This window comes from Antechinus flavipes, chromosome 3, assembly GCF_016432865.1.
Source record: "Antechinus flavipes isolate AdamAnt ecotype Samford, QLD, Australia chromosome 3, AdamAnt_v2, whole genome shotgun sequence".
Taxonomy (NCBI): domain Eukaryota; kingdom Metazoa; phylum Chordata; class Mammalia; order Dasyuromorphia; family Dasyuridae; genus Antechinus; species Antechinus flavipes.
In genome coordinates, this window is record NC_067400.1 from 83756759 (window position 1) to 83780738 (window position 23980).

General features: G+C 34.8%; 1 protein-coding gene across 1 annotated transcript in view; it reads left to right on the top strand.

The window, feature by feature from the left end:
• C2CD6 (C2 calcium dependent domain containing 6) overlaps window positions 1-23980 on the top strand; it is a 128081-nt gene that overhangs the window by 4063 nt on the left and 100038 nt on the right. Inside the window, exons 2-4 of the mRNA XM_051990521.1 lie at window positions 12277-12363; window positions 19422-19473; window positions 21487-21632. Coding sequence (XP_051846481.1) covers window positions 12277-12363; window positions 19422-19473; window positions 21487-21632 — 285 coding nt within the window. The remainder of the gene's footprint in view (window positions 1-12276; window positions 12364-19421; window positions 19474-21486; window positions 21633-23980) is intronic.

The window sequence follows — 23980 nt, forward strand, 5'->3', positions numbered from 1 at the left end:
AACAGTTCTCATTTTATACTTCTAGTTCATCTGGAAAAAGGATTATTTTTTAACAAATCAGGAAAAATTGGAAAGAAACTTGGCAAAAAGTAGATTTAGAATCACACTATATATCTCAGTGAAATCCAGCTAGATAATAAAATTAAACATGACATATCTCAGTTGTGGAAGAAAGATGAAATTTTTTCTACTCTGACAAGGAATTATTAGGGAAGGGATACAATATATATATTTTCCTACATAAAAGCAAAATACTTTTTTAAAAACTTAGGAAATTAAAAGAAAAACATTGGAAATATGGCATATATGAAATTTTGAAAAGCGTATCTAGAATATAAAAGGAATTGTTAAAAATGAATAAATTTTAATCTGTCCAGATAGAAATGAAGGAAGGAAACACTTAAGTGCTTACTAGTACACAGAATTCCTCCCCTCAAGGACCTCATATATAATAGGAGGAGGCAGCATCTTTGTAAGATTTCAGTTGGAAGAGGATTCTGGGAAGATGGAGTAGGTCAGAAAATTCCAAGCTCTTGCAGATTTCTTCCCCAAACTGGACAAAACTTCGCCTCAGGGTGAACGTGGAACAGGTAAAGACAAATAGGAGTTGGGCCAGAATAGTGATCCTCCTGGAACAATCAGAGACATCTGAAGAAAGATTACAAAGTTTTGGTTCCTATGAAGTGTAAACGTCTCCAAGCTAGTTCCTCTACATTGTGGGGAGTTGGATGTCTTAAATCTGGGAAGATCGAGGGAACTTCAGCTGATAAGGAAAGCCAGGCCCAGTTGGTCTGCTGAGACTAGGCCCTGGGCAAGAAGAAACCAGTACATACTACTGAGTGCTGAAGCGTTGGGGCAGGGACACTGCTGGCTTCAGGAACTTAACAGGAGGGAAGAAGAGTTCTTGGTTTGGCGTTCCAGGCCAGAAGGGAGAACTGAAGAAAAAACCTGAGGCCAGAAACATCATCCCTTCATCCTCCTCCTCCTCAGAATTAGAGATGATTACACTTAGCAGGTCTTTTTTAAAAACACAAAAATGAGCAGGCAAAGGAGAAAAAAAATCCAACCACAGAAAGTTTACTGTAGCAATAAGGAAGAAGGGTTCATCTTCAGGAGAGGATATTGAAATTTAAAAAGCCTCCCCTATTCCCAAAGAGTAATGTCAAATAGTTTCAACAAAGACTTTAAAACTCAAGTGAGAGAGATTGAGGGGGGGATAAAACAATCCAAGGAAATATTATGAAAAGTCAACCAATTAGAAAAGGTTATACAAAATCTTTTTTTTTCTTCAAAGGTTATTGAATATAATTTTATTACATTGTGATAAAGATATGTCTGCTTTTCAAAAGCTTTTTCCAACTTTTAAAAAATTTAACAGAAAAGAAAAAACAAAGCAGAACATTGTCATGTGCCAAGCAGAATGTCAGGGAGAATTGAGAATATAACAATAAATTTCCAGTTTGAAAAAGGATATATAGTAGTAAAAGAAATTACATTCATGAGTGTCCATCTTCCTTGTAGGTTGTTCCTCTTTCATCCCCCCAAGCAGGCTATAGTTAAGCACAACTATATTTAATGGATATGTGCCCCCACATTATACACACAAATACACATACATATATATTCATATCCATCCATAGACCCACATATATATACATATATGTATCATATATTTATATGTAATGTTCTCTAGTAGTTTTTGTGGAGTCTTTGGGTTCTTGGGAGCAGCCTTCCTTTCAGTTCAGTAATCACCACAATAACTACCACAATAACAGCCAAGTGTTAAAGTCCAAATCCTTTATTATCTCTTTCAAAGTCTTGTCTCCTTTCCTGGGGCCTGGTTATCTTTCTTAAAAGTCTCTTTCTCTCCTTGGTTCGAGAGCTTGAGCCTCCCACCTGTGTTCTCTGGCTTCTGAATTTCCTGAATTCACCTAGCTGAGGCTTCTAGCTTATATGCTTTACACTGAGTATAAATCAATCATTATATCACTAGAAAACCATTATTTGTTGTGAGATTAAAATCTATCATACTGAACCATGCTAAATTAGATGACCTTTGTCTCTATCAATTCCACTGACTTAGTACCTTGTAAGAATCCTTTGTTTCTAGTTCTGGCCCATAACATTTATATACATACATACATACATAGAATGATGCATACATATCTATATATACTCAAACACAGGTATTTACCCATATGTAAACATGGGTCTAAAACTATATTAGTATGGCTGACATATAATGTAAATTTCCCTCTTAACTGAATCTTCAAGCTTGTCCAAGATCGATGATTATTAGCTGTACTTTTTTCCCCCTAATACATTTGACTCCTAATCTATGTTGTGTTTATGCACGTCTTCTTTCCTATATCTGTCTTATACTTTAATTCTTAAACTTAACTTTTTTGCTATTACTTCAACTTTCTCCCACTTGTGGATCCCTCCCTCATCTTCTCCTCACCTCAGCACATCCCTCCTGCCCTTTTGCATCTCCTCTATCTTTTCCTCCTCCTCCTCTTATTTCTTTATAGATTTTGGAGGGTGTTATACCTTTCATACTATATATGTAATATTGCCTATTTAACCCATTCCCGTTTTCAAGAACTAAGAGCCCTCCTCTCCTCTCTGACTATCTATTTTCCTCTGCACCTCATTTGTATAAATCTTTTTGAGTTACCCAATTCCTAATGTCAGTTGTAAACATATGTTATACATTTCCACATAAAAACATAAACAATTTGTCCATTTAAGTTCCTTAAGAATAATTTTAGATAATTGGCTTTTATATGTTAAATTTTCTACTGAGTTCTAGTTTGATTGATAGAACCCAAAAAATCTGCAAGTTCATTGAATGTCTACTTTTTTTCATCGAATATAGTGGATAGTTATACTGGATATGATATTTTTGACTAGAGGCTAGTTCCTTTGATTGCCTGCAGATATGATTCTAGGATCTGCAGTCTTTTATTGTGGCTGCTGCTAATTCCTGTACAGTTGTAATTGTAGCTTCAATATATTTGAATTGCTTTTTTTCTTGTTTTTTGCAAAATGTTCTCTTGGCTCTGGGGTTTCAAAATTTAGCAATAATCCTGTGTGTTTTCCATAAAGGATCTCTTTGAGTGGTGATTGGTGGATTTTTTTTCTATTTCTACTTTTCCCACATGATCTATCACTTCAGGACAATTTTCGTGGATTATTTCTTGCATTATCATGTCATGGTTCTTTTTTTTTTTTTTTTTGTCATAGCTTTATAGGTAATCCAATTATATTTTTTTGATCTAAGATGTTTCACATCCTATTCTACTTTTTCATTCTTTATATAATGATTTTTTGGTTTCTTATTGTAATGCCAGAAAACTGAGGCAGGAAAGAGATTAGAGAGTTTTTAATATTTTATTAATGGGAGAGTAAGATTGACTGGACAGGACTCTCGTCTCAAATTATCCAGTCAGACAGAGATGAAGATATACTGGGACCAAGGAATCCATGTTGGTCCCAGGGCTGGAGGAGACTGTCATCCCAAAGAATCCAGCGTCCAGCATACAGCCGCCAGCCGCCATCCTCCAGCCATGAATGGAGGAATCCCAACTTCTTAAATACCTTTTCTCTGAACAAAGGAAAGGGTGAGAAGCGAGGAAAAACTGTCAGGATGGAAGAGGCCATAAACCCCAAAAAACCCAGAGACAGGATGTCTGAATACACAGATGTCAGTGAAATATCTTGGAATATTTTAGAGGGATATTGTGAATTCTTGAGGACAGAAAAGAGTCAGGAGGTCTACTCTCTTGTTTATCTTGCTTGGGCTAACAATTTATAACCTTAGAGTAACTGGTCCTCAGCCTTAATGGACCAGAGTGGGATTTTACAGCTTAGGGGATTGACACAGAACAGTTAAAGAAACTGAGACAAGGGAAACTGAGTTAGGACAGTTAAAGAGAACTGTGGCATAACATTATAGCTTCACTGACTTTCCCTTGCCCAGTTCTAATTTTCAAAGTTCTAATTTCAAAGTTCAAAATTGGCTTTAAGATTCTGTGTCTCCTTTTCTAGTTGGATAATTTTTTCATAATTTTGTTTTTCTGGGATTGTTTTTATTTTTATTTTTATTTTTTAGTTTCTCTTCAAAGCCTCTCATTTGATTTTAAAATTCTTTTTTGAGTTCTATAAATTCTCTGGACAGAGAGCCATTAAACATTATTCTTTGGGGTGGAAGCTTATTTTTTTACTTCAGTGTCTTCCTCTGAAGATGAACCCTGGTCTTCCCTGTTCCCAGACTAAGTTTCTATGATTCCTTCCTCCCTTTCTCCCTCCCTCCCTCTCCCTTTGTTCCTCTCTCATTCCCTCCTTCCCTCCTCTCCCTCTGACTTCCCATCAACTCTCCTCTCTGATCTGGAACCCCAAACCAAGAGCTCCACCCTCCTGCAAGTGCTCTCAGCCAGCATTGTTCCTGCCTCACTGTGTCTGCACTCATCTGGGTAAGTACCTTCTTGCCCAGCACAGTTGGGCCTAGTGTTCCTGATCAACTGAGGTTCCCTGGGTCTTCTTGCACTCAGACCCTAGCCTCCTTAAGAAGTTGGAAGTAAAGTTTCTGCGGGTCCTGCTGTGGCTCCAGACAAACTCGGCTCATCCCAGGGATCCCCATTTGGTATTTCTGTGGAGCTAGCCTGAGGTGTTAGCATTTCACTTGAGTTAATTAATCCCCAGCTTGGGGGGCTTTCTTCAGATATTCTTGAGTTATATCTGTTTGGTCCCAAGTCTTATTGATTTTTTACCAGTCTGTGCTCACTCTGAGGTGGAAATTTGTTCTGTTTGCAGGGAAAATTTGGAGAGCTTAAAATTTACATCACCTACCCAGAATCCTCCCCTTGGTTATACAGAATTTTTTTTTTTTTTTTTTTTTTTTACCTTGAAGCAATTGGAGTTAAGTGGCTTGCCCAGGGTCACACAGATAGAAGTATTAAGTGTCTGAGGTTGGATTTGAACCCAGGTCCTCCTGACTTCGGGTTTGGAGCTCTATCCACTGTGCCATCTAGATGTCCTGGTTATACAGAATCTTTAGGAAGAAAATGACTCCTAGAAAATTAGAATTGGGTAAAGGGAAGCCAGTAAGGTTATAAAAAAGACTAAGAAATAATAAAATGTAAAAATTTAAAAAATAGAAGAGAATGTGAGACATCTCATAAGAAAAAACAATAAATCAAGAAAACAAAGATAGTTGGACTATTTGAAAGCTATGGGGAAAAATGAAATCTTGATATAATACAAGAAATAATTAAAGATAATTGGTTTGTCATGTTAGAACAAGAGGGCAAAGTAGAGATAGAAAACAATCCACTGATCACCACCTAAAAGATCGTACAAGAAAAATGTGCAGGAACATCTTTGCTAAATGTTGAAACCACCAAATCAAAAAGAAGATTTTTACAAGCAATGACAACAAAATTCAAATATGTTGAAACTACAATTAGAGTAATACAAGATCTATCAGCAACTACAATAAAAAAAATGCAAGTCTGAAATGCTATATATCAAAAGTCAAAAGAATGAGGTGCCATGGTAGATTTAGAAAAATATGGAACCACTTAGACCTAAGAAGGATGATGTCTACCTTCAGAAAAACAAGACAAGAATAGTGTGGTCTTACAGAGATGCATATGAATGTATGTGTGTATGATTATAGGTATGTATATATACATGTATATACATATGTACACATGTGTGTGTATACTTAAATATAACTGTGCTAAAGTCTAGCCTGCTAGAGGGAGGGAATGGGGGGGGAGGGGAGGATAAAGTAAAAACTATACAGCTGAGAACAAAAGAAAATTTATAGGATGCAAAGAAAAGATGTTCTCTTATTATATACAAGTGTCTGGGATGGCAAGCCCTAACTCAAAATGACTACTCAGAGATATCACGAAATGAACAGAAATTATTAGAATTTTGGGAGAACTGGACAGTCCACTAGAGTCTCAGAAAGAGGAGGGTTGGTTTCACAAAGGCTGAAAGATAATTTAAATGGTCAGGAAAAAAAATTACAGAAACTATTCGCCCACCCATTTCCTGTTAATCCTCCTAAAATCATTGGCAAACTTGACCTTTATTCTCATTTGTCTCTGGAATATAGGTGGGCTTTTTGTGGCACTAGGGTCTTGGTTAAGCAATATCTGTTTCAAAAGAAAGAAAGAGTCTGTCCTGCTTTTAAGGTTAATAATCAATTTAGAGGTTTCTAAGGAGACTGTTTTACCTTAGGCTTTTCTCACTCAATAAATAAGAGATTAACAAGTTTGTAGACTTCTGAAATGTCTCCAGGCTATTAAATAGTCAGATTCTTCTCTTAAATGTTTTCTCTTGGGAAGTCTTTGTTCTTCAGAGTAATGATTAATCCTTGGTGCTGAGTCTTACTATTCTGAGAAATCCTCAGTTTCTCTTACCACTCACAAGGATGCAAAGAAAAGATGTTCTTTTATTATATACACTTTATTTAAATTGAAATTTATTGTTACACATTTTGAATCCTCATGTTCTGTGTACACTTTTTTCTTTTTTTCTATTTTGTGTTTGTTTTAAATAAATACATTAAAAAATTTCAGCTGCAAGGTAAACAAAAGGTCCCATGATACAGCAGCAAAGCTGATGATGGTGCATCCTCTTAACTGTCATCTTTCTGATAATGGACCATTTGACACTATCAAGGACTTTGATGAAATTTGATGAAAACAGTTTTTCTGTTTTGGAGGATCTTCAAAAGAGGCTGTAGCAACTGGGAGGACAGTTGCCAAATTATATCTCTACAAGGATTTTTTAGCAGAATGGTTTCTGTGGACACTGGTCTGGAAGTATTGCTGTCCCAAAGGATCTTGAGTACAAAACCTGGGCCACCATCATCCCAATTTGAGGTGAAATAGTGGTCAGGTGGTGGTGATTGAACTTGTCTGCTACTTGCTGCCTCCTGTCTCTCCAGGTTCCCCACTACTTGAACTAATATAGTGATGGCTGATCCCTTCTCAGGAGAACTGCTTCCCCAGATCATTGGCTGCAAGGGCTGGGCTTGAAGCAGAATTCATGATGTAGGCGATGCTACCACTCCCAGGGTTTCAGTGCCTATTGGAAGTGGGTCAGTAGCAGTAGTTGTTGATGAGAGACCCTTTCAGCTTTCAAAAGAATAGAAATTGTCAATAGTTTGGAAAGTATATAATTTTATTAATAATCAGAGATACAGATAACTTTCAGATTTTACCTCATGGCCATCAAACTGTGCCCCCCCCCAAAAAAAAAGAAGAAGAAGAAAGCCAAAGGATCAGTGCTGATTATAGAGAAAGAGATATGCTCATTTATTGCTGGTATAATTTCATCCTTGTTCAAAATTTTTAAGAGAAAACTTGTCTTGTAGAAAAAGTAGAAAAATAATAATATTCTTTGATCAGAACTTTTCATTGCTGAGAATGAGCATAATTCTGGGAAGATGGTGGAGTAGGTCAGAAAAGTTAAAGCTCTTCAGACTATTCCCCTTCCCCAACAAAATTGCATCTCAGGGTGAATGGAGAGTGATTAATAACAAATAAGCATAGTGGCAGAACTGTGGTGGTCCTGGGACAATCAGAGAAGATAAAAAGAAAGATACCAGGATAGAGATTTGGCACCTGGGCAGTAAAAACCCTTTCAGATTACTTCATTAAACCAGCAAATTGTGACGCCTGGGACTAGCTGGCTTGTGAGGTAATCTCAGTTCCAGCCACAGGAATTTTTACCTCCTTGACAGTGTGGGGAAACTGAGGGAACCCCTGCTGATAAGGAATGTGCTACTGAGATTCAGCCTTAGGTATTAGAGAAGAAACCAGCACATGTGGCTGACTCGGGGCAGAAACCCTGCTGGTTATAGGCACTTGGAAGAGAATGAAATTGTTGGGTTAGAATGGAAGGAGTACTATGGCCAGAGGTACCATTTCCCGTACTATACTAAGAGAGTATAGCACTGGAAAATATTTTCCAGTGGGCAGAGGCCTCCTTGGCATAGCATGGCATAGCATGGCATGTTTAGAACCTCTTCGAAGAGAGTATTTTAGATTAGCTTTTTTATAATAGGAGCTTTGGCTACAAGCTGAAGGGGGCTAGTGGGTAGAGTTCCAAGTTGGCTCTATCTACAAACTGGGTTTCAGCTTGAGCTGGAATTTGAGTAGAATTGAATGAGTTTCTTTAATTGAATAGGGTTGGAATTCAAAAGCTCAGAACTGAATCAACCATACCTAGATAACAATGAAGCTGTTTATCTTGTTTCCCTTGGGTGAGGTCCCTCACTGAGGCAGAGTTGAAGATTTTCTCCTTCAAGGAGTTTTAAGAATTTTGGGGTCCCTTCTTCAAAAATTATATGATAGACTACCTGAAACCTACAATCAAAAAAATAATTTTGATATAATACAAGAAATAATTAAAATTATCCCCAAGTGTTAGAACAAGAGAAAAGTAGGGGGGGAAAATCCACTGATTATCACCTGAAAGAGATCCTATGAGGAGATCCTACAGGAATATTAAAGTAAATTCTGAAACTCCCAGATCAAGGAAAAACTATTATGAGCAACAAGGAAAAAAAAATTCAATTACTATGTAGTCGCAATTAGGCTTAACAGCAGCTACATAGCAAAGAACAAAAGAATGAGGCTTGCGACTGAAAATATCACATAGCTAAACACAATCCTGAATGGAAAAAAGAAACATTCATTGGATTGTAGGAATTTAAGGATTTTGTTGCAAAAAGACCTGAAATTCATACAAAGTTTTACATATAAAATCTAAGAGAAATATCAGGTAAACGTCAAAGATTAATGTCAAAGGACTTAGCAAGAAACAAACTGTGTATGCTTTATATGTGTACTATATGTCTAAAATTGTCATTAGCAAGTGGGTAGTTTGAAAGAAAGAATTGGGTAGAGCTGAGTATATGATGTGATTCTGAAGCAGGTTGTGGTCCCTTTAAGAAACTATTTCCTTTTGATCTGTGGTCCCTTTCAGATTCTCAGCCCCTCCTGGGGAAAGCATATCCTTCCTAGATCTTTCCAGAATGCCAGAGCCTTTGATTCAATTAGAAATTCTGGTCAAAAAGCATCCCTTTGAAGTGTTAATTCCAATAGGAGATCCGGGCGTCTGATCTGCTCCTGCTGTCCCAGCCCCACCTAAGATACCCAATATAACAGCTTTCTTCCACTAGGATTTTGGCAGATGGACTAAGCAATTTGCCAGGATCCTTCTGCCCACTAAGAAAGCATTCTCAGTGCCAAAACTCCATTTTCCGATAGATCTGCCACTATAGAAGTCAGTCTTTTGGTAAACTTGATCCAACAATAAACTTTCATTTTGCAACTAATAATTCAGGAATGAGTGAATTCTTTCACTCTAAACCTGCGGCTGATTTAAAGGGGATTCTTAACAATTCTTATTGCCACTGACCTCTTGACCACCAGGAATTGAGACCACTCAAACTGCATCAATTCTAAAAAACAGAAAAATATAAAAACAGCAATTAGATTATACAGATAAAGTGTAAGAAGAGGAACTGACACAGAAATTAGATGGGGGAGAAAGGCTGGTAGTTCTGAAATCCTCACATCACGAATGAATTGAAAGAGGGAATAATTTATATTTAGAAGGATATAAAAGTTTCCTAAACTTAATAAGAAATAAGAGGAGAGGAAATAGGGTGGAAAATATAGAAGGGTTCATAATTGATGGGAATAGGATATAGTATACAAATTGGAATGGAATAAAGAGGAAAAGATGCAGGGATAAGATAAGGATCCTTGTTGGGGAAGGGGAGGTTAAGAGCCAACAGGGATAGGAAAAGAGATATACACAAACACTAATAGATCAGGAGTAAAAAAATTTTTAGAAAAAAGTAGGGGGAGTAATCATTGATCTCAAAGTTAAAATAGATTCAATCAAAAGAAAAATAGGGAAACTGCACTGTATGTCAATCATATTGATATTACTTTGGACTGTTTAAAACCAGTATAAGGTTGGAATATTTCTGTGGTGTAGGAAATGAGTTGGTACTTTTAGAAAAATATGGAAAGACTTGGACACTAAGAAGGATGATGTTATCCAACTTCAGAGAAATGAGGACAGACAAGTGTGTCCTCATTTCCTATATATAAATGTATTTGTGTGTGTGTGTGTGTATATATATATATATATGTGGGTGATTATAAATATCTATCTATATACATAAATATTTTATATATATCCTCATTTAATTGTTGTCTGCTTGGGGAGGGGAGGAAAGGGGAAAAAATAAAGCAAAAAGTGCACAGCAGAGAATAAAAACCATAGAGAAGCAAAGATGGACAGTTTTGAATGCAATGTGTAGTATTTATTAAATGTACTGTTGTGAAGTGGAAATTTATCATTTTCTGTTATTATCCATCAAAAAATTATAATCAAAAAAGCTTTGTTTCTTTTAAAATGCTCATAACAGTATTCTATCTAATTACAACAAACTGGAAGTAAATAAAATAATCAACAAGAAGGAAATGATTTAATGTGGTATTTATAATGAAGTATTATAGCATAATTAAAATGGACCCTTATCCAGTTAATGAAATATAAAAAGATCTTTATGAAATAATGCAGAATGAAAGATACAGAACAATTAGAACAGAGTTCATAGTAATTAAAATGACAGGAAAAAAAAGGGAATGAATGGACTAAGGATCTTGATAGAGACCTAGAGTGAATTAAAATTTATGACATTTTATGGAATAATTTCATTAAATTGAACAGTTGGAAGATTAAACTTTTTAAAGAAAGGAAGTTGTAGCTAAATGGATGATTTCTGTGTTTGCCCAAAGCAACAAGAAAAATAATTTCGTGAAACACTTGGTCAAACAAGTTCATTTTTTCCTCTCAAGAACTTCGCACTATTTTATGATGCAATAAAGATCATAATCTTATATCCACCTCCTCAATTTTTTGCAATAGATTTAGTACTCAAAATCCGTGATGTCCTTGGCTGTTAATTTTTTTTTTTGTTATGAATGAGACAGTGGATCTGCTAAATGAGGTGTTTTGGCTTCCTCTTTTAGTATTGTTTAACTCTTTAAAGAAATGGTGATAATGTCAATGTCTGTCTTTACATTTTCCCATTTTCTGTCTTTTGGACTTAAAAGTTTATTAGGTCCATTTAACTTAAATATTCTATAAAATTGATGTTTCTTAATGCTGTTGGTCTCAAAGTGAAATCAGCTGATACTGCAAAGAGAGTATGTTTTCATGACTGTGAGGAATTTCCCATATAGAAATTTTTCTCCACGAAAAAACTCTACAGTGGTTTTGTACATAAGTTCTAGGGAAGTGTTTTGACACATTTAGAGATACTAAATTATTTATTCAGGTTCACATGGCTAATAAGTATTGGAGGCAAGATTTGAACCCACATTTTTCTTGATTCCAACCCCAGAATTCTATGTATTCTACTATGTTTCCTGGCCTGTATCAAGAATTTCTGCTTTCAAATTCTATGATTTTCTTGTCTACAAGTTTCAACAATGTCAATGTCGATAGGTTTCAGATTTCTTTCCCAATATAAGTTGATTCTTTAATTTTAAAGAGTTTACATTTAGAGTTTGCAGCAGCAATTTATGTGTATTGGTTGTCTAAAGAATTAATGTTTCTCTGCATCTTTTATCCTTTTTGCTGCCAACCATCCCCTGGCACTGAGGTAGCAGAACAGGATCAAACCAGGACTCAAGTCCATTTGGGATTTGGTTTTTTTGTTTGTTCCATGAGTTGCTATAGACAAAGTATTTATCATCTAATGATCAAACTAGTAGTGATGATCCTCTCTGTGCTTTGTTTAGCTAATCAATAAACCATATTTTTTAAAAAGCCTTTCTTGCTTAGTAGAATCTGCCAGAATTCATGATGCACTGGCATAATAAGTCTTCTGAACTCAAAGATAACGCCTTGCTGAGACGAAGCATTGGAGTAAAACTTTTATGAGGGAAGGCTTAACTTAATTATGCTCTAAATTATGCTCTAAAATAAATATTTAATTGCTCATACCCCTGCTTTTATCAGTAGTTCTTTGTGAAATATACATTTTGATATTTTTCACTGTAATGTGGGCCACTGTGAATCAATAAACTTAGGCACCAAGACAGCATAGAATTTATCTACTGTAATCATCACAAAGGTGCCATATACAGTATAAAATAATACTTAACTTGTTATATTTTCATCTTTTTAAAAATTTGAAGCAATTAAGAATTCACTTACGTTTTATAGATGCTGAGAAAAACTCTTAAAGGAAATGAGAATAAAGATTTGGATGTAGCACAAGACATACCATCTTTGGTTCCATTTGGAGATGTGGTATGTAAAAGCATTCTATGCACCTACAAATTACTTTATTACCCCAGCTAATTCATTATCTGGCTTTTGGGTATTCAACAAGAGTATACATGAAATAATCTATGATAAGATTTCCATCACTTCTCCTTTTTTATGAACTAAAAATTTTACAAGAATATTTATTCAAAGAGGTTTATTAAAGTAATTGAAAATATTTTATTGCAGAGAATGAGTAAATGTTATTTATGATTATTAATTACCTAACCTAAATGTAGATATTTTTTAAAAGTTCCCCAAATTGGTATGGATGTAGTATTCTATAATATGAGAGAAAAAAGCTAATTGTCCTCTAAAGCCCACAAATAGTACTCTAAATGAGAATTCATAAATACAGCTTCCTATTTTTTGGACAATCTGGATCAGTATTTGATGAATGACCACTCTATTTGTAGTTGTTGCTTTGAAAAATAGAAAAATACAAATACATGGCAAATTGGGATATTTGCCCTTTGGGTTTTTTTTTTTTTTGTTTTTTGCGAGGCGGGGTTACCTTGCCAACAGTTCTCACAAAATCACAGTTAGACATCTGATTCCTAACAGTTAATAGGATTGTAGTACTGGAACTGTAAGAAAATCCAGATTCCTCAATTTTATAGTTAAGGAAATAGACTTAGGAAAATTAAGTGATAAATTCAAGGCCAATCAAAATCTCATTTTATAGTGTTATGTGTCGAAGAGTTGAGTGCTTCATTGACAGTAGAAAGGTTAGAAGTGTTTTGCTTCTCTAGTAAAAATTCCACTTCAAAAAAAATGCATACTCTATCACCAGATAATAATAATAGTCTGTGGTATGACTTAATATTGCATACATTCAAAACTGAGTTTGCTTTTGTAGTTGCTTTATCTAACATCTTTTCCTACCTGTTGAATTTGAGGATTGCAATTTTTACTTTAATGTCCTCAAAATAATATTTTTGTCTTAGGATTTTAGAAAAGCATTTTATACTCTTTTAGCTCAATAGTCATTAAAGGGTACAATATACAGAGTACTTAGATTTTTTTCAATATCATTAGACCTTAACAATTTATCTTTGCATTCCTTTATTTTTTTTTAATAGCTATTTAGTTAGTGGGGTTGGGTTTCAGAGTTTCTCAGTCTTCCCTATCATTTAAGAGCAAATTTCTCTAAATAAATTATTTAATGATAGCCCACTAAAGAAAAATGAAAGACAAACCTCACATAAAACTTATGCATCTGAAGTCAAGTATATTGAGATGAAATATCCTTGACTCTTGGTCTTGAGAAGCTTACCACACATGATATTTGTGGAAACATGTATAGAGAAATTACATATGTTTAACATATATTGAATCACTTGTCAACTGGGGAAGAGGGGAAAGGGAGGGAAAAAATTACAATATAGTTTTGTAGGGTGAATGTCATAAATTATCCATGTACATATTTTGAAAATAAAAATCTATGATTAAAAAAAAGGGGAAAAATAATATGACTACAAATTGAACCCTTAAATACTTACTAGGTATGTTCTGTCAGATTTGTAGAATCTCTGGCTTCACATCTGCTATAGATTTTTCTGATGTTGGGTGCTGAAATCTGAGATGCAAATCCACAATGGTTGGGAACTTCTGACCCTTCCTTATGAACAAGAGAAACTTCATTTTTCTACAATGGCATATGACATTCCTAATAGCTTCCCTTGCTTCTCAGTGTTGCCTGAGTTTTCCATGTCTTAACTGTTTGGGGAGACAAGGTGTTATTTAATGTCTTTGTTTCTAAATCTGCCATTATTCACAAAGGAGGCAAAAAAAAAAAAAAAAAAAAAAAAAGGATGATAACAAGGCAAGCTTCTAACTTATCAAACCACATGGCCTTGAGTTCGTATGTAAAACATTTTTATCTATATATTCCCAGAGCCAAGAGCCCAATCCTTCACACAGATAGCAATTATTTATGTAGCTGTACTTTTTGGGGAATTTAGACTAAACCTTTTTTGCTGTCTTCTGCAAGGGTAACAGTTAACCAAAACAAATTAACGAAGGTATCATCATTTAAACTAGATATAATGAGACAATATCCAAACTTTTAAAATGCCATATAGCTAGAGTAAACACATTAACATTCATTTAGTACTTTTGTTTGGGATAGTGGGCCTTTTAAAAAACCCACCATAATATGTACTAGTCTTGTAATGCTAGAGAAACTGAGGCAAGAGAGAGATTAGGTTTTTAATATTTTAATAGTGGAGAATTTGGACTAGCAGCCAAGCAGGACCCATGTTCGGCCCCCAGCCAGTTGAATGAGACTCTTGTCTCAAAGCATCCAGTCCTCAGCAAGTAATTCTAGAGACTTTAATAAGGCTCCAGCTATCAGGAAAACAAAGACAAGGGGAAGGGCAGAGCATGGGTGAGTGGAAATTCCAGGAAAGGACCATAACTTAGTCCTGACAGATTGGGGGTCAAGAAGATGGTAGAACAGGAGACAGGAAGTCTGAGACTAGGAGTTAGTTAACCAGGCATCTGGATAAGCCTTCTGGAGTTTTATGACTCTTTGGAATGTGAGAATTGCCAGAACTTCAAGGCCCCAATTCTCTCAGTTCTAATGGCCAGAAAGTGGGGTGGCTACTCACAGCATAATAATTCAGGGAAACTGAAGTATTGCAATTCAGAGAAACTGAGTTAGGGAAACTGAAGTTTTTCAATCTAATAATCCTTGCCAGAAAGGGAATTGAAATTAGTCTGACATGAACAGTTCTTGATAGAGCCATTTCTTTGTGATCACTTTTTCCTTTTCTGAGAAAATATTTACCAGTCATGCTTCTAAAAATACACTTTAGAATTTTATCCAGGAATTGAAATCAACTTCATTAGACTATAAATTTATACACTTCACTCTCTTCTCAATTCTCGAAAATTGGGATAATTTTTGCTCTTTTCTACTCCTGTAATATCTTTCTTGGTCCCCATTATTTTTCAGAGATCTCTTCTGGTTCTTTGACAGTATTTAGGAATTTGGTGCACCTGGATCAGGCAACTTGAATTCTTCAGGGGCAGATAGGTGCTCTAAAATTGTTTTTATATCCAATTTTTTATACCACAAAAAGTATTATTATTAAGTGTTATTTTTTGTTTTTATGGAAACATTTTCTTTGTCTTTGGATTCTTTGAAGTATATACCTCCATAGTTTTACTATGTCAAAGATGATATACAGTTTAGTGACATTTTAAATATATTACAAATTATTTTCCAGAAAAGTTGATACGATTCAGAATTTCACTAGCAGTGAATTAGTGTTCCTGTCTTACCATAGCTCCTCCAGAATTTACCATTTTTGTCTTTCATTGTCTTTGACAATCTGGTCTTTTTCTTATTTCCGTTTCTAATATCAATAGCCCATCCACACCAAGTATTGTCTTCTACTTTTAAAAAAATTTTCCTCTTGTCTCCAGTATAACTAAAAAAATTCCCATCCAACCATTTCAAGTTTTTTTAACTTTCCTTGATAGTCTTTGCTACTTATTTAATAGAATATGACAGATTTTTTTGATATCTCTATTACCTGCCATTGCTTTTATCTTATGTACATGTTTTAAAAATTTTTGTATGTGATGAGTTCATTTAAAAAAATATTTTATTTTATTTTATTTAATAATAACTTTATGTTGACAGAATCCATGCCAGGGTAATTTTTTTTACAACATTATCCCTTGCACTCGTTTCTGTTCCGATTTTTCCCCTCCCTCCCTCCACCCCCTCCCCTAGATGGCAAGCAGTCCTATATATGTTAGATATGTTGCAGTATATCCTAGATACAATAAATGTTTGCAGAACCGAACAGTTCTCTTGTTGCACAGGGAGAATTGGATTTAGAAGGTAAAAATAACCCGGGAAGAAAAACAAAAATGCAAATAGTTCATATTTGTTTCCCAGTGTTCTTTCTTTGGGTGTAGCTGCTTCTGTCCATCATGTATCAATTGAAACTCAGGTTTCTTTGTCAAAGAAATCCACTTCCATATGATGAGTTCATTGAGCATCCCCATTGGTTGATTTAAGTAGTTCCATTTTCCTAATCCTCAGAATAGTTATTCCTTGTATTTTTCATTCTTGAGAGCTTTCCATCTCTTTTGTGTTGACTTATCATATGAATATTTAATTAATGGGAATTTAATGCTAAAAACTATGGTAAAAGACAGATTTTACATGGCACTACTCTCCTATATCACAAATAGTAATTCCCTCCCTTCCTTTTTGTCTCCTATCTCTTCTACTGTAATAATCAATTTTTCTTGGTGAGAATCAAATCCTGGTTAGTAAGTCTATCATAAACTATGGTATATTTGTAGTGGGAGTACAGGGGCTAATCTACCTATTGCCCCTCTCTTGTACCCAGTCATGTAACAGGCACAATACTATGAAATTCTTCTAATTAAGTTAATTAGATTAAATCCTGATTAGGATGATTACATTTTCCATTCTTCTGCTCTTTGGATAATAAACCAGGACATAATGCTAATAACAGTAAAAGTTATGGCTCAAAAGTGTAAGGGGTTTTCCAAAGACAGGGGAGTTTAAAAAGTATTCAATGTACAAATATATAATAGGTAGTTTATTCCTATATAGAAAGAAAATTACTAAGCATAAAAATGATCATCATAATCAGTTATATAATAGGTAGTTTATTCCTATGCATAAAAATGATCACCATAAGCATTACAGAATGATTTTTAAAGAATATAGTAACATAATTATGGTTACAGTCATTTGGAAGGCTAATATTTTAAGCCTCATCAGATCAGAACACAGTGAAACAATATTATTGATTAGGAATTGGTGGTATTGAACATTATCCAATCAAGCAGTCAAGTTTTATCTTCTTTCTTTTGGTCACTTTCTTCATTAGTTACTGGTGCTCTAGCAATGACATAGCCACTGACTCAAAATTTCCCAGAACATAAAGCCCCAGTTAGTTGTTCAGTTAACTTTTGACATCCCAGTGGTGAAAAGCAGCTTGGGTAGTTTTTCTTATTACTGAACAGCAGTGACTCTCCTGCTGCTGTGATAAGGAGAGAGAGCTGAAATGCATCAAGTATCCAGCATGGTCTCCTACCTTGGGGTAAAAAGAATATTCCTTCTGTTCCAAGTAACTCCCTTTAACTGTCTAAAATTCTGAAAGGACAACCCTCCCCCCTATCAGGTCATACTCTATGTATCCAAACCCTATTGGTCATCATTTTAACCCCATTGCCATACCCAATTGCCAAATCCTCATTCCCACTGTCCATTGTCATCCCAAAGATGTGTATGCACCTCTTCCATTTTACTTTTTTAAATGCCAGTTTCATAGACAACAAACTTGCTTTCATCTTAAATCTCTTTCTTTCCCACTCTTCTGGCTCTCATTGAGCCTTGGCCCTTCCTGATTTCCTGGCTGCCCTTTTCATTAATTTCCTGCCAACTCACTGGTCAAAGTGAAGGAGTTGGAATATTCCTTGCTCCCTGTTGCCACTTCCAAGTTTTCTACCTGCCTTCATCACCCAATGACCTATCATTTGAGATTCAATTAATTCATATGCTCTACCTAGTCAAAATTCTGGATGGCTGTTGTCTACCAACTTACAGGACATATCTCTTCTTCTTTTAAGGAGTTCAGCATCTTTCCAGTTGCTGTCCTCATACTAGAGGACCTCAATATAAATAATGATAATTCTTCAAACGTCCTAACAGTACAATTCTTCAACTTAATTTCATTTGACCTACTTCTATATTCCATCATTCTAAGATATACTGTTCATGTACTCTGAAATTCCTTTTTATGGTCACAATCTATTGTCATATACCTCTCCTTTCATCTTCCAACCCCAGTATCTTTTTTGTCTACCTTGAGATTTGAATCTCTTAATTCTCTTCTCGGTCAGTGTCCCTACACTAGATACACTCTCCTCCTTTCCCCATCTTGACCCACTGGTGAAAAAGTTCAACTTTATACTGCCCTCTTAAGTTCCTTGCTCATATATCCAATTGCTTATCTTTTTTAAAAATCTTATTTTTCCCAATTATACATAAAAACAATTATTAACATTCTTCTCTTTTTGATTTGAGGATACAGACCTAGAAGTGGTATACTGAGTCAAATGGTATCCACAAATTTGTAGCCTTTTGGGCATTGTTTCACATTGCTCTCTAGAATTATTAGATCAATTCATAACTCTATTGTGAGTGCATTAGTGACCCAATTTTCCAACTGCCCTACAACATTTATCATTTTCTGTTATATTAGCCAATCTGATAGGTGTAAGGTGTTAACACTAAGTTGTTGTTTGCAAATACAAAAAGAAGAGGTAGTCATGTGTTCATACTTAGAGACTTAATGAGATTCTTTGTCTACCTAACTCTTTGGAGTAGAACGTCTAGAAAAGAAAATCTAAAAAAGCTCATTGAATACTTTTATACATCCTCTGAATCTTAGCCCATCTGACTCAATAGCCATCTAAGTCTGTTTCTGTCTCTTTGTCTGTCTGTCTCTCTGTCTCTGTCTCTCTCTCTCTTACACACACACACACACACACACACACACACACACACACACTCATTCACTTCAACAATTAACCAAAAGTTTCAGAAATATCTTTGGAGTTTTAAATGACAGAAAACTTTGAGTTCTGTATCAAACAGTATATTTCTAATGATAACAGTAACATATAATATCATTCAGCTAATAGAAAAAAAATTAATAATCCAAAAAAGTTTTCAAATTTTTATGTTCAGGAATTTATTTTTAACATGGAGAGTTATTACTCATTTCTACAAACATTCAAAACATTGATGAACATCTCATTTTTCCTTTTATCTCCATTTACTTAAATTTTCTACCTGGTTTTATTTTCCTTAGGGAAAATTAGTAAAATAGTTTTATTTTTTATTTTTATTTTTATTCACAAGACAAAAAATGAGAGACATTAACAGAACCACTCTGTACAGAATAAAGTAAAAGGAAAAACAGTTGTTATTTTAAATGTGATCACTTAGTAATATAATGTTTTTGTTTCTTTGATTTTCATAGGTTGGCTGCCTAGCTGTTCATATAAAGAAATGCAGACATTTTTCACCCAGGAGTATCCTTTCTCTTCTTTTATTTAAATGTTTAAAGTAAAATTGACTTTCTTTTTTCCACTGACAATTCTATTAATTTTTATATCATGGGTAAGCACATTGTTCTTCGGAATAACTCCATACTGTTCTTCTTAAAAAGCCATACACTTTTTTCTAATTTTTCTCTTTTTTTTCCTCTTCTAATAATTTTCTTTTCTCTAATTTGAGATTTGAGGGTGGTATAGAGAGACATTGGAGTATCTAGGTAGCACAGTGGAAAGAGTGCCAGGCCTGAAGTCAGGAAAACTGGACTTCCTGAATTCAACTCTGGACTCTGACACTTTCTAGCTATGTGGCCCTCGGCAAATCACTTAACCCTGTTTGTCTGTTTCCTCATCTGTAAAATGAGCTAGAGAAGGAAATGACAAACCATACCTATATCTCTGCCAAGAAAACTGCAAATGAAGTCATGAAGTTGGACATGACTGAAATGACTGAGTGATAACAACAGAGACATACTTGATGACCAGAAAATAACCTATAGATCAAGAGTCATTCCTGTGATCTTTAAGTTAAATGTCTTACCTGTAGTTCCAAGAGGCTGTAGGAAATACAGCAGCCACACCTGGTAAAACTGTCTTGACAGGTTGGCTAAACAAGATTAAGAATTAATCAACAGGCCTCAAACCTATCTGTGAGTTAGGGGAGATGTCTGCCTTAAGCATGTAAAGACTTCCCTGGCAGTATGGGTAGATGAGAACCATTTGTTCCAAATGCCATGAAGACAATTGAAGCAGGTGCTGTGGGATGCTTGAAGCTTGGCCACACACTAAAGACACCAAAGTCTCCTATTGAATCCCAGGCCATTTTGCCTGTTGTCTTAACATAGATTTAGATGACTCTGGAACCAGAGAAAATAAGCTGATGACTGTGAAACTTTGTCTCACTTATATCCAATTTATGGGCATGTCAAGACATCCTCACCATGTCATTAGTCCTCTTTGAAAATTAAGGATTAACTATACAGGTTATATCTATTCAGGGGGTTTTGGTTAATTTAATAGGATATTTATCTTACCCTTTCCTTTCCTTTTCCCTTTTCCTTCCCTTCCCTTTTCTTCCCACTCTGTCTCTCTGTTTGTCTTTGTCTCTCTGTTTGTCTTTGTCTCTGTCTTTCTGTGTCTGTGTCTGTGTCTGTCTTCATGCTGTCTGGAAAAAAATGCTTGTTGACTAAATTATTCTCTTTTTCAAAGTCTGCTCATTACTATTTTTAATTGTTTTAAAGTGAATTAAATGTATATCTAGAGTGCAGTATTTAAGTATCATTATGATTTTTCCATCTTTTTATAATCCACAGAAATTAAAATTCTGTTTGATACTAAAAGGAACTGTCTTAATCAGAAAAAGCAAAAAAATAGTTTCATGAATAGAATTTTATTAAGTAACATGATAGACTAGTACATAACTATTTATCTGAAATTAATCAGAATAGAAATTACCTGACAAATTTGACCAATGTACACAGTAAATCTGGATAATTCAGGCCAAATTATTTCATCCTAAATACATACTGGCTTATTGCTCTTACCTTTATAATTTCCTTAAAATTATATTATTTATGTTCATCAGTATTCTTCATCAGTCTATTAAAATAATTATATGTTTAGGTAAGCAAGCAAGCATTTATTAATCACTTACTATTGAAAAGGCATATTACTAAGCGTTGAAAATACAATCTGCCTTCAAAGAGCTTAGATTCTCATAGACACTTTTATGAACTAATATGTTGAAAATTTTAACAGGGAATAGTATGTGGAGTCTGATTTCAGTGCACCATCTGTGTTGCTCTACTTAGTCATGGACAAAAAGAGTTATTCTTAAAAGATACTCTTTTTTTTTTTTAAAGATACATGTCTTAGTTAATATTTTTTCATTGATTCGAAGATTTTGATCTGAGTTGTCTAAATAAAGTTGATACAAAACCATTGCTCAATAGCCAAAAAATATGCTTCCTGAATTTCAACATCTATTTTCAGTCAACATACAGTATTATACAAATTTATTTATTCGCATCACTATAAACAAGATCATGAAATGTACTAAAGCTCATTCCGTGAATTTCAAGAACAACGAGAAGAAACCTGCAGTTAAATTTGATGAAGTGAAATACTTCTCTGTACAGGTAACATTAAAGTTTTTATTTCAACTAACAAAATGTTTATATAGACTTACAAATAATAAGTATGCTCATTTATAAATATTCCCTTAGTATAATAGTTACTCAAGAGTCTGATCCCAGTACTTTTCTATTTTCTCTCCCCTGATTTTCTTACTCCCATGGCTTTTTTTATAGACTTCTAAAGTTAATATAATAGGAAACCCCTAGAATTTATTGAGTGAAAAGGGCAATAGGATCAGGACTAGGCTTTAGGGAAATCACCTTGGTAGGTGAAAGAAGGATGTATTGAAGTAGGGAGATCTTAAGGTAAGCAGACCAAAAAAGAAAACTATTGCAGTGGTCCAAGTGAAAGGTGATAAAGTTCTGAGTGAGGGTATTAGTTGTATGAGTAATGAAGAAGTTAAGACATATAAGAGATGTTATGGAATTAGAAATCGCAAGATTTGACAAGTAATTGGATATATCAGGTAAAAGTGAAGAATCAACCAACAAATTTATGGAACATATTCTATGGAGCTTCTGAGCAAATATTCCCATACAACTCATTCCCAATTACATAAAGCAATTTACTATATCAAAGAACAAAAAGGGATATTACCTGCAGTTTATATCATTCACCACCTGCTGTGCTTAATACTGAAATACTCAGATCATTTTTCACTGTGCAAATCTTTTATTTCTCTAGAAAAAGAAACAGTGCTTTTTATTTCTAAGCTTTGAATAAAATGCAGGGCTTAGCATTTCTTCAGAACACTAGGGTTTTATAAAAGTCTAAAGATATGTGAACTGAAAATAACTTACAAGAAACAAGGTTGTATGCCAATCTAATTAGGAAAGGGCCAAATAGTGTTATTGGTATCAGCATATGTGCTCTTCTCACTGCTCTAGAGTCTTCTAGAGTGCTTCTATATCTTCTCGTTGTACAGCAGTTGCAGAATGGGCTTAGCAGTGACTCAGGCGTCCTCAAACTTTTTAAATAGGGGGCCAGTTCCCTGTCCCTCAGACTGTTAGAGGGTCGGACTGTAGCAAAAATAAAAATTTGTTCTGTGGGCCTTTGAATAAACTTCATAGCCCTAGGTGAGGGGGATAAACGTCCTCAGCTGTTGCATCTGGCCCACGGGTTGTAGTTTGAGGACCCCTGCATCCTCTGACAAGTTCTCATAGCTTATTTCCTGATAGATGCTCACTGCCTTACCTAACTCTTATTTCCTACTTGTTTTTTGTTTTATACTAGTCTGGTTTTTCTTATCTTCTGCCTTTTTCCAAAGTTAGGAGTCAAGAGCAGCCCATTTCATTAAGAGCAGTGGCTATATCTCCAAGTATCTTTCCTTTCTTGTGGGTGTGGAGCTGGAATTTTTTGTGTTTTATATATCTTGAAAATTAATCCATCAAGTGCTTTCAGACTTGTGTTGCCTCCAATATGGTGTACACTTGATCTAATAAATTTGGCCTTCTTTACTTTGTCTTCTTAGGTTCTATTTCTACTTCCTCATATTATATATTGAGGACTGAGTTGTTAAGAATCCAAACAAGGTAATTCCAAATTCCAACTAGGTGGCACCATAACTAGCGTGCTAGAATTGGAACCAAGAAGACCTGACTCCTTTGCTTGACTTCCAGACACTTAGCTGTGGGACCCTAGCAGGTCACTTAATTTCTCTGAGTCAGTTTCTTCTTTTATAAAATGGACGTTATAGTAAAATCTACTTAACTGGTTATTGTGAGGATCAAATGATATAACATATATAAAATATGTTGCAATCCTTAAAGTTAATTGTTACTATGGCATTATTACTGATTTATGTAGTGCTTACTATGTCCTAGGCACTGAGCTAAGGGCTTTATAATTATTATCTTATTTGATCCTCACAACAACTTTGGGAAATAGGAACTATTATTATTATTCTCATTTCACAGAGAAGGAAACCTTGAATCAAACAGAGGTTCAGTGACTTGCCCAGGATTACTGTATAGGTTTATAATGAAATCTGTCTTTTTCAATTCTGCTGTATCCCTAGCACAGTGCCTTAGTGGATGCTTAATAAATATTTATTGGATTGGATCACTCCTGATCAGGCCCTAACTACTGTGCTACCCAATAATAGAAATGTTAGCAAATCGGTTTTTTTCTTCTATTTATTGTCGTCCTTGCAGTTTCATCCATAAATCCTCTTGGAATGATCAGACCTAATGGAGTCACATGCCAAGCTTTCTTTAAATTAATTTTCTCCTTCCCAACTCTTCACATTTTTGTGAGATTATAATGCTTGTAAGTCTTTTGCCATTATCCTCTACCCAAAAATTTTGAAAATTCGTTTATATTTTAAATACTGTTACTCTTGAAGACCCCA